At 54.9% G+C, this 11,638-nt stretch overlaps 1 protein-coding gene across 1 annotated transcript; it reads left to right on the forward strand.

Annotated features, from left to right (window-relative positions):
- The first annotated feature begins 190 nt into the window (after nt 1-190).
- On the forward strand, nt 191-4,770 carry LOC130036666 (quinone oxidoreductase PIG3-like). The gene is made up of 5 exons (XM_056128569.1): nt 191-328; nt 916-1,183; nt 1,720-1,932; nt 3,769-3,965; nt 4,591-4,770. The coding sequence occupies exons 1-5, from the start codon at nt 191-193 to the stop codon at nt 4,768-4,770; spliced, it is 996 nt and encodes a 331-aa protein (XP_055984544.1).
- The last annotated feature ends 6,868 nt before the right edge of the window (nt 4,771-11,638 follow it).

The raw sequence follows: 11,638 nt of genomic DNA on the forward strand, positions 1-11,638 counted from the left end.
GCCACTGGCACCCGTCCCTCCTTGTGGTCTGGGGAAGCAGCCACCTCTGGGATTGTACTTGGGACCCCCAGACAAGCAAACCGAGAGAGTTGTGAGGGGCTCAGCCTCAGCCTCCTGCATCTGGTGCGTGGAAGTGGAGAGGGGGGTTCCTACCAAATGCATCCTTTATTCTCCCGTGACCGCAGAGAAGATGCTAGCAGTGCACTTTGACCAGCCCGGGGGCCCCGAAAACCTTTACGTCAAGGAAGTGCCCACGCCGAAACCCAAGGAGGGAGAAGTGCTCCTGAAGGTGGCCGCCAGCGCCCTCAACCGAGCTGACCTGCTCCAGGTTCTTGCCTTGGTGGGGTGGGAGGTGGCTGGAGTTCCCCTGGGCCTGCCCCCACAATCAGGGCTGAAGGGAGGGGGCAGGCCTGGAGCGGTTTGGGTTCTGAGCACCTGTACCTGAATCAGGAGAGAGTCCAGCACCCACAGATGGTGAGGAGGGAGGTGGACAATGGTTTCAGAGTGCCCACACTCAGCCCTGGTGTCACCATGCCAAGGTGGCCGGCCCTTAGCTAGGATCCTCCGGGTCTGCCCTCAACACTCACACACACGCGCCTGCTATGTGGCCCCAAACTTGCTAGCAGGGCTGTGTGTGGGGTGGGGGACCGAAGGGGGTCACAGCAGAGCAGCAAGGTATGTAGTATTACCTGAGTCACACCGCTGACCTGAATGTCTGCAGGCAGGTGCTTGAAACCCACCGTGTCATTACCATGTCCCTGGCAGCGACCACTCTAAGGGACCTTCCCAGGGGTGTCACTGTTTTCAGAAAGACGGTGTGGACAGACCATCAGAAACTTCTCCCCGCACACACAACCTCTGCTCCCAGTGACAGGAGGACCCACCCAAGCCCCCTTGCATTCCCTCTGCCCACAGAGACAAGGCCAGTACTCACCGCCTCCAGGAGCCAGCAGTATTTTGGGACTCGAAGCTTCCGGACATGTGGCGGAGCTGGGGCCCGGCTGCCGGGGCCCCTGGAAGATCGGGGACGCAGCCATGGCTCTGCTGCCCGGTGGGGGCCAGGCGCAGTATGTCACCGTGCCCGAGGGCCTCCTCATGCCTGTTCCGCAGGGCCTGAGCCTGCTCCAGGCAGCGGCCATCCCCGAGGCCTGGCTCACGGCCTTCCAGCTGCTGCACTGCGTGGGTGAGTGAGTCTCCCGTCACCTGAAGCCAAGGGCCGTCCCCAACCTGGGCTCAGCACCCCGAACCCCACCTCTCAGCCCTGCCTATCCCCTGGTGCCTGTAGGAACATCCCCAGCGGAGACAGCTTAGACCGTACTGGGGTGATGGGATGGCATGGGGACTCCCAGAGCCCTTCCAGTTACTTTGTTTGTTTTTCGTGGGGGTGGGGGGGCAAGGACTGTTCTTGGATCGCTCATTGGGGTCCCTCGCAAACCCATGGGGAGACACCTGGTCCGGGTGTGGCTCAGTCCCTGTCACAGGACTGTGTGTCCCTGCAGTCCCACAGAGCTTTGAGCAAAAGCCTCATGACAGTGGGTCTGATGTGCCACGCCGCCCTCCCCCTTGCCCTCAGCTCCTCCCGACCCTCCGACCCACCCCGGGCTCCATCCTCGCAGTCCACCCCACTTAGTGCCCTCCAAACCCAGCCCTGGGCCCCACCCCGACCCTCACCCTTGACTGTAGCTCGTGTCAGGGTTTCTAACTTGGGCTCCACCACAGGAGGCGTGAAAGAGGGCGAGACGGTGCTCATCCATGCGGGCACGGGCGGTGTGGGCACTGCCGCCATCCAGCTCACCAGGCTGTTTAAAGCCATCCCCCTGGTGACCACAAGCCCCCAGGAGAAAATCGAGATGGCCAAGCGGCTGGGCGCCGAGGCCGGGTTTGACTACAAGAAGGAGGACTTCTCGGAGGAGGCACTGAAGATCACAAAGGGTATGTAGGGCCGGTCTGAGGGTGATGGGGGTTGGGAAGAAAAGCCCAGCTAGTCCTAATTCCAATTCCACCACTCCTCGCTGTTACCTCCTCCTCTTCCGTCCCCCTTTCTTCCCCCCTTCCTCTTATATGAGCTAGCTAATGCTTTGTCCCAGAGAGTGATTTCAGCTGTGAACATCTCTGTGAACATCAGTTTTCCTGGGGCAGGAATCTGGGGGCGAGGTAGCTGGGTCCCTCCTTCAGCTCAGAGTCTCAGGTTCTCCCCAGGCTGCAGCTCATAGCGAGAGGCGTCTTGGGGCTGAGCTGGGGAGACGCAAGCCTTCTAGCTGCCTCTTGCTAGCAGGCAAGAGTGTGACAAAATGCCCCAGACGAGAAGGCACAGCCTCTGGTAACCTGGTCTGGTAGAGGCACCCTTTCCCCCGTCATGTTCCATTGGTTAGAAGTGAAAGTAAGATTCCAGTCCACACTCAGCTGGAGCGAAAGCACAGTGGGTAGGGCGTTTGCCTTGCATGCGGCCGACCCAGGTTCAATTCCTCTGCCCCTCTCAGAGAGCCCGGCAAGCTACCAAGAGTATCCTGCCCTCACGGCAAAGCCTGGCAAGCTACCCGTGCTGTATTCAATATGCCAAAACCAGTAACAACAAGTCTCACAATGGAGACGTTACTGGTGCCCGCTCGAGAAAATTGATGAACATGGGAGGACAGTGCTATAATGCTACCCTCAAGAACAGGGCCCACCCAAAGGTAGGAAGGGCAGAGGGTGGGGGTGGGTAGTCTCAGAGGCTGCCCTCGCCTCTCCCATCCTACAGTCCATCACTGCCTGTCATGCCAGCTCACCCTTCTCCTCCCCATCCCCATCCTGCCATCTCTTCCACAAAGCCTAGAAGTGGGTCAACCCCTCCGGATGTGAGAAACGTGGTTAGAAGTAGAGAATGTGAACCCAAGAAAGGAGTTTTTAAAGACAGTGATCAGGTCCTCTCTGCTTCCCAACACGCCGCTTCAGTGGAAACAAACAAAAAAAAAAAATATGGTCAAGCTTGGAATTCCTCTTAGAGATTTGGGGGATGGGGGCGTCCCGAAAAGCACTAAGAGCATCGGTACCAGAAGGGATGATAGAAATCTGATAGAAGAGGGGCTGGAGTGATAGCACAGCGGGTAGGGCGTTTGCCTTGCACGCGGCCGACCGGGGGTTCGATTCCCAGCATCCCATATGGTCCCCCAAGCACGGCCAGGAGTAATTTCTGAGTGCATGAACCAGGAGTAACCCCTGTGCATCGCTGGCTGTGACCCAAAAAAGCAAAAAAAAAAAAAAGAAAAAAAAAAGAAATCTGGTAGAAGAAAGAGAAGCACAAACTGACTTCTCAGGAACAACCACGCAGCCTTGCATCTGAACCCCGGGGCAGGGGCTCAGGCCTGGGGATCTTTGCTGAAGGACACCTAGGTTTATTCCATCAGCTTGGGTCTTCTGAAAGCGGAATGCTGGGGCTGGAGTACAGCAGGTAGGGCGTTTGCCTTGCACGCAGTCGACCCAGGTTCAATTCCCAGTATCCCATATGGTCCCCCTGAGCACCACCAGTAGTAATTCCTGAGTGCAAAACCAGGAGTAACCCCTGATTTCTGACCCAATAAGCAAAAAAAAAAAAAAGTGAAATGCCTTTGTCCTTCTCCTTGTCCTCTGCTCCCCTCATACCACACACACTAGGATGGCCCAGAGCACCCCCTTCTGGGAAGTTGCTTTGTTCCCACCTGTCCAGGCTGTGGGGCAGGACTGGACCCCAGGGGTCAAGTTTGGCTAAGATGTCCTTCCCACCCCCTCACCCCCATGATCTCCTCGAAGGTGTGGGCGTCAATGTGATCCTGGACTGCATCGGAGGCTCGTACTGGGAGAAGAACGTGAACTGCCTGGCCCCAGATGGCCGCTGGGTTCTCTACGGCCTCATGGGAGGAGCCGACGTCAACGGGCCACTCCTCTCCAAGCTTCTGTGCAAGCGAGCAAGTCTGAAGGCCAGCCTGCTGCGGTCCAGGGACAAGAAAGTGAGTGACAGAGGAGGGCAAAGCTAGACTAGCCCTGGGCACTGCCCTGCTGGCACTCAGCTGACTCGGTTTCTCATTCATCACCCGCTCCTGACATAGCCACCGTCCCCTCTGCTGGGATCGATTCCCAGGTCGCCCTCAGCCCTGCAGGCCCTGCAGGGAGCGGGCCCAGCACAGTAAGCGTGAGCATGTCCCAGCCTACACTTGCCTGGCAAGAGAGGCGGGGGGCAGGTCCAATTCTCAGCTTCTCATGGTCCCCACCCCAGCCCCTCAACTGCCAAACTGACATTCAGTCTGAGTGGCCCCGGGGGTGGACGACAAACAAAAACAAACGGTCCCTTCTCTTCTTCTCCTTTGATTGACTCTTCACACTGGGGTTCCTGATGTGGGAGATGTAGAGGAACCTGCCCACCCCCCACCCCTCCTGGGGCTCCAGAGGGCGCAGCGCCCAAGGGGGTTGGGACATCCTCCCCAATGGCTCAGACTCATGTCCTCTGGCCCAGGAGAGGCCAGCCTGGCTGGGGCCGATGTGCCCAGCCACCTAGGAGCCCTTGAGAGTGGGGGGGGGGGGGGAGTCCAAGGGGACCTCCCGTGCCCCAGCCCACACGCCGTTTCTGTGTCTCAGTATAAGGAAGCACTGGTGAGGTCGTTCACCGACAAGGTGCTCACCCACTTCTCCCCGGAGAGTGCCATGCAGCTGCAGCCCGTGGTGGACAACACCTTCCCGCTGGCCGACATGCAGAAGGCCCACGAGCGCATGGAGGCCAACCTGAACGTGGGCAAGATTATCCTGGAGATGCCCTGACCCAGCTGTCCAGTGGCCGGTGGGTACCTGAGCTATAGGGACTGGGGGAAGGCCTGAGGCTGATGTGGGAAGGGGGGGGGCACTGGATGTTGAGGGGGTGGGTTTGTTGGAGCTGGGGCCAGGCTACCCCCCACATTGTCGAGAGTATCATGGAGGGGTGAGTGGGGATTTCACAGGAGAGGGTGCCACTGCCCTCCTGCTTTGCTTGTCCAGTCACGAGGGACCTTGGGGGCCAAGTGCTGCCGCAAGGAGGTCAGAACTCAAAGGTCAGCACCCAGGAGCTGGAGAGAGAGTACAGGGGCTAGGGTGCTTGCTCTAGATGCAGTGAACCTAATTTGATTTCCAGCCCCCCCCCCCCCATCCATGGTTCCACAGGTACCGCCAGCAGTCCCCGGAGCACAGAGCCAGAAGTAAGCCCTGAGCACCACCGGGTGTGGCCCCAAAAACAAATAAAATGGAAAGTAAACATACGTTCTAAATTCAGCACTCGTGGGGCCTGGAGTATAGGGCGTAGGGTACTTGCCTTGCATGCAGCCAACCCAGGCTGTATCCTTGGCACCTGAAATGGTTCCTTGAGCCTGCCAGGAATGATCCCTGAGCAACTCTGGGTGTGGACCAAAAGCATAAAGAAAAGAAAGGAAGGAAGGAAGGAAGGAAGGAAGGAAGGAAGGAAGGAAGGAAGAAAGAAGAGAAGAGAAGTAAAAGGGAGAGAGCAAGACAGGGAAGGAAAGGGAGGGTGGAAGGACAGAAGGAAGGAAGGAAGGAAGGAAGGAAGGAAGGAAGGAAGGAAGGAGGAAGAAAGAAGAAGGAAGAAGGAAGGAAGGAAGGAAAGAAAGAAAGAAAGAAAGAAAGAAAGAAAGAAAGAAAGAAAGAAAGAAAGAAGAGGAGTAAAAGGGAGAGAGCAAGACAGGGAAGGAAAGGGAGGGTGGAAGGACAGAAGGAAGGAAGGAAGGAAGGAAGGAAAGAAAGAAAGAAGAGAAGTAAAAGGGAGAGAGCAAGACAGGGAAGGAAAGGAAGGGAGGGTGGAAGGACGGAAGGAAGGAAGGAAGGAAGGAAGGAAGGAAGGAAGGAAGGAAGGAAGAAGAAAGAAGAAGGAGGGAGGAAGGAAGGAAGGAAGGAAGGAGTCAGCTGTCAGCATGCTCTCCTTCATGGCATGGGCATTACAGGCCCAAACTTTACCCCAGACTCTAAGTCTCTATTCCTCTCTGTTCTTGCAGAAAAATATTGCAGGGCCAGGGAATATGACTTAGCAGAAGATCTTTTGTCTGGCATACATGAGGTTTGATTTCTGGCCCTCATAGTTCCCTCTTCTCCTGCCTTAGCACCAAGCCAGGTGCCAGGTGTGACCTCAAAATAAAACAAATGAATAATAGTAAACTCAGGAGAAGACAGCTCAGCAAAAAAACTGTTACAGAATTATAGGAGGGGAAAAAAAACATATTTTAATAGAGGGTGCAGGCCTCTCCAGAGAGCAATCAAGGAAAGGAAAATCTGTTAGACACCCAGAGGAAGGGGTGTGGGCAACGCCATAGTGGAGTGCACCCCACTTGCTTTTGCAAACGTTTTCTTTTCTTTTTTTGGTGCGGTGGAGGAACCCAGAGCCGCGTTCATTTGGAGCACAGGTCTGGCCCACACCCCTGGCCTGCGCAGCTGGTTTTATAGACCTTTTCCCAGCTGTTCCAGCCTAGGCTTTTTTGCAGGTGAGAGTCCAGACCCGCCTCGCATGTGAGAGGCCCTGAGCTCAACCCCCGACACCACTGGGGTGGGGAAACCCACTGCTAGGGCATTAGCAGGGGGAAAGGATTTGGGGTTCAGATGACCTCCTTGTTTTTTTTTTGGTAGGGGTGCACACCTGGTGGACTTCAAGGCTACTTCAGGGTCTGTTCTTGGGGACTCTCATGACATTACCCAGGGGACTATGCAAAAGAACCCTTTAAGTGCTCGCTCTCTAGCTCTCTCTCCCTCCCTCTCTCTCTCTCTCCTTCTCCCTCCCTCCCTCCCTCCTTTCCTCCCTCCCTCCCTCCCTCCCTCTCTCTCTCTCCCCTCCCCCCCGCCCCCTCCTGACCCCCTTTTGGACCCAGTGCCTGTCTTATCAGGCATTTATCAGATATTTGTTCCTGTTGAACAAACTGGTCCCTTGCTGGGTCTTTGGGTTCTGACCTTGGGCTTTGACCTGGCACCATAGTCTGGTGCTGGGTGCTAGGAACGGGCAGATTCTTTTCACATGACATCTTGGCTTTATAACTTTTGGGGGGAAAAAAAACAAAAACTTTTTTTCAGTGCCAGAAATTAAACCCAGTTCTTACACATGCCAGCCATACACTTGACAATCCCCAGCCTGACTTCTTGAAATTCAGTGCCAAAGGGTGCCCTACCTACCTGCCTGCTGCAGGAGAACAGACGAGCCACAGAAGTTTGTGTTATCTGTCATATATTTTTTTATGGTGAAGTGCTTTATCAACCATATATGGTTTATAAAATGTTCATGTGATAAACCAAATGTATTCAGACAGATTTTTGCTTTGTTTGGGGCCATACCCAGTGATGCTCAGGACTTACTTCTGGCTTTGAGTTCAGGGGTCACTTTTGGTGGGCTCAGGGAATCACAGCGGATGCCAGGGATTCAACCTGGGATGGCCACGTGCACCCTGCCTGCCATACTATCTCTCCAGTCCCTTAACAGAACTTTTTGTCATTTTTCCTTCTAGGCCATTATCTAGGACTGTTGGTTGCATGGATTTTGGGGAAGAAACCAAATCCATTTCATCTAGAATTTCAGGCATTCTGAAAAGCGAAAGACAAATTTCTACCGACTCAACTCCAAAATGCAAAGCCTTGGCCCTAACCGCTCCTCTGAACCCCAGATACACACACCAAGTGGACAAGTTGATACTTCCTTCCGATCAGACACCTCAGCGGTCCACCCTACAGGATCCAAATGTAGCACATGATGATCACCTGATCACAGTTGCTGCCCTTCCAGGGCCTTCTTTCCCATGACTAGCGCAACATTAAGTGAGCAGGCATGAATGATGGCATCCTGCTACTCTCTGAGGGACATTGCATAACTTCTCACCCTGCCTGGGCCTTCACCCTGCCTCTCAGTCCTAGTGATGTCCTCATGCATTGTGTTCTTAATGTCCAGCTAGGTCCAGTGATGATGGATGGGGGAGAGAAAACCCCAAAACTACTAACCAGCCTGGACCATCTCAAGATACAACACCCTTCTTCCTGACCCACAATTTCTTGTGTCAAATTTATTCTCACTACTTTCCCAGTCAACCTGATATGAACCCCTAGCCATACCTAGACATCTGAGAGTAAGATGTATTTTTTGAGACAAAAAGTCCATCTGAATAAAACCCTTTTTGCATCAACCCTTGTCTTTTGAGTAACTAGCCTCTGAGTAACCAACTCTAATTTGGTACAGTAACTACCATCCTTTCAGGGACAGACCCCAGGTACCTTGGGCGAGACATGACACCCCCTCTCTCATATCTTCGTATCTAACAGATCACCCAGTGATGCATTTTATTTCCTATATATATATTTTTTAATGTAGCAGTACTGCTGTTTATTCAGCCACTGATTAGGCTGATTGAATTGGGCATAAACTCCACCTTACTTTTTTTTCATTTTTAATAATTTTATTTATTGAATCACTGTGAGAGCAGTTACAAAGCTTTTGGGTTTAAGTCTCGGTCATACAATGAAACACTAGTACCTTCACCAGTGCCCATTCTCCACCCCCAAAAACCCCAGAATACCCCCATCCTACACCCTCTCCCTACCTGTGGGGCAGATGATTTCCACATTACTCTCTCTATTTTGATTACATTAAATATTTTGACACCAGACCCACCATAATTATTTGGGATTTTACCCCAACACTAGGATCTGAATTTTATAGTCTCTGAGTCTTGGCCGCTGATGGGATTACACGGCGCCAGGGGGCCAGGTGGTGGGTGTGACCCCCGCCTACTGGAATTTGGAGGATCTGGGTGGAAGATGCTCGACTCCAATTCGAGTAGGCTTGGAGGTCTCGGCCCCGGAACCCGCGTGGCTTTGTCCCTCTGCCAGTACCTTCAGGTGTGCGGAGAGTGGTCTCAGCATGGTGGTGGCTGGTCCTGGAGGTCTCCGACTGCTGTAGCCCTGGCCGGGGCGGGGAGGAAAGCTCAACCCGCTCCCCTCCAAGGGACTCCGGGAAGGAACACCGAAGCGCGGGGGCAGAGACTGCACTGCTCTCGTCCGGGATCTGGATTTTATAGTCTCTGAGTCTTGGCCGCTGATGGGATTACACGGCGCCAGGGGGCCAGGTGGTGGGTGTGACCCCCGCCTACTGGAATTTGGAGGATCTGGGTGGAAGATGCTCGACTCCAATTCGAGTAGGCTTGGAGGTCTCGGCCCCGGAACCCGCGTGGCTTTGTCCCTCTGCCAGTACCTTCAGGTGTGCGGAGAGTGGTCTCAGCATGGTGGTGGCTGGTCCTGGAGGTCTCCGGCTGCTGTAGCCCTGGCCGGGGCGGGGAGGAAAGCTCAACCCGCTCCCCTCCAAGGGACTCCGGGAAGGAACACCGAAGCGCGGGGGCAGAGACTGCACTGCTCTCGTCCGGGATCTGGATTTTATAGTCTCTGAGTCTTGGCCGCTGATGGGATTACACGGCGCCAGGGGGCCAGGTGGCGGGTGTGACCCCCGCCTACTGGAATTTGGAGGATCTGGGTGGAAGATGCTCGACTCCAATTCGAGTAGGCTTGGAGGTCTCGGCCCCGGAACCCGCGTGGCTTTGTCCCTCTGCCAGTACCTTCAGGTGTGCGGAGAGTGGTCTCAGCATGGTGGTGGCTGGTCCTGGAGGTCTCCGGCTGCCGTAGCCCTGGCCGGGGCGGGGAGGAAAGCTCAACCCGCTCCCCTCCAAGGGACTCCGGGAAGGAACACCGAAGCGCGGGGGCAGAGACTGCACTGCTCTCGTCCGGGATCTGGATTTTATAGTCTCTGAGTCTTGGCCGCTGATGGGATTACACGGCGCCAGGGGGCCAGGTGGTGGGTGTGACCCCCGCCTACTGGAATTTGGAGGATCTGGGTGGAAGATGCTCGACTCCAATTCGAGTAGGCTTGGAGGTCTCGGCCCCGGAACCCGCGTGGCTTTGTCCCTCTGCCAGTACCTTCAGGTGTGCGGAGAGTGGTCTCAGCATGGTGGTGGCTGGTCCTGGAGGTCTCCGGCTGCTGTAGCCCTGGCCGGGGCGGGGAGGAAAGCTCAACCCGCTCCCCTCCAAGGGACTCCGGGAAGGAACACCGAAGCGCGGGGGCAGAGACTGCACTGCTCTCGTCCGGGATCTGGATTTTATAGTCTCTGAGTCTTGGCCGCTGATGGGATTACACGGCGCCAGGGGGCCAGGTGGTGGGTGTGACCCCCGCCTACTGGAATTTGGAGGATCTGGGTGGAAGATGCTCGACTCCAATTCGAGTAGGCTTGGAGGTCTCGGCCCCGGAACCCGCGTGGCTTTGTCCCTCTGCCAGTACCTTCAGGTGTGCGGAGAGTGGTCTCAGCATGGTGGTGGCTGGTCCTGGAGGTCTCCGGCTGCCGTAGCCCTGGCCGGGGCGGGGAGGAAAGCTCAACCCGCTCCCCTCCAAGGGACTCCGGGAAGGAACACCGAAGCGCGGGGGCAGAGACTGCACTGCTCTCGTCCGGGATCTGGATTTTATAGTCTCTGAGTCTTATTATCTCATTCCTACTTTGGACAAACTTGCAGGCTGTCGAATGTAGCCTGCCCACAGGGCAGAGTCTGGCAAACTCCCCGTGGCCTACCAAATATGCCAAATACCAGTAACAATGATGGGTCTCATTTTCCTAAAGAGCCCTGAATATAATCTCAGGGCTAGGATGAAAGAGACGTTACTGGGGCCTGCTCGAGGCAATCGACGATTAACAGGATGATGAAATGAAATGAAATGAAAACTAGGATCTGCCAAAAAGGCAACAGTGGACAATTTGTTTTCTATTGCTGGTTATGAATAACATAAGATGTTGTGCAGCTGCAGTAGTGGCTGCGCAATTTTGAAATTTCAAAATTTTAACAATTAAATGTGGAGAGATTTCTGCCAAAACCTGCTGGGTTCTGAGATTTGTTCCTGAGTCTCTGGGATCATGGCCGTTTAGCAGTTTGATCAGGAGTCAGAGAGGCCATTTGTGGGTGGCGACTCACGACCTCATTGGAACAGGAAGGAAAGAGCCGGCTCCACTCCCATCCCATGATGCCCCACTGTCTCGTCACTGCGGGCCCAAACCTGACTGTCCAGTGACCTTTGGCGGATGGCGACCACCAAGCCGCCAAGGGGGAGCAGGAGGAGGGACAGCACCCTTTCCCCCCTGGGGTGGCCAGGCGACAGTCACCTTCTGCTGGGTCCAGATGCATTTCTGCCAAAAGTCACTGGGTTTCAAGATTTGTTTCTGAGTCTCTGGGACCATGGCCATTAAGCAGCTTGATCAGGAGCCAGAGAGGCAGTTCATGAGTGGCGAATCAGGATCTCATTGGGATGGGGAGCAAAGGGCCGGCTCAGGATCATGGCCATTAAGCAGTCCGATCAGGAACCAGAGAGGTCATGCCTCCAATTATATAGCTGAGCCAGAGGTGATTTGTGGGTGTGTCTCTCACATACCTAACTTTTGGCTGTTGACTTTCTTGGTAAACTTTGCCTGAAGTTTTTGGGGTCTGGCCAAAGGCACAGCAGCAATTTTGGGGTATCTGGAAGTCTGAAGGTGCCGTCAGGCTGCTGATGCACTCACCTCACAGATACAGATTGACCTGCTGGTCCCACCATACCCCCCACCTATATCTTTTTAATTCTTCCCTTTGTCTCCATTTCAATACTATC

The sequence above is a fragment of the Sorex fumeus genome, unplaced genomic scaffold, assembly GCF_029834395.1.
Source record: "Sorex fumeus unplaced genomic scaffold, SorFum_2.1 ptg000006l, whole genome shotgun sequence".
Taxonomy (NCBI): Eukaryota; Metazoa; Chordata; class Mammalia; order Eulipotyphla; family Soricidae; genus Sorex; species Sorex fumeus.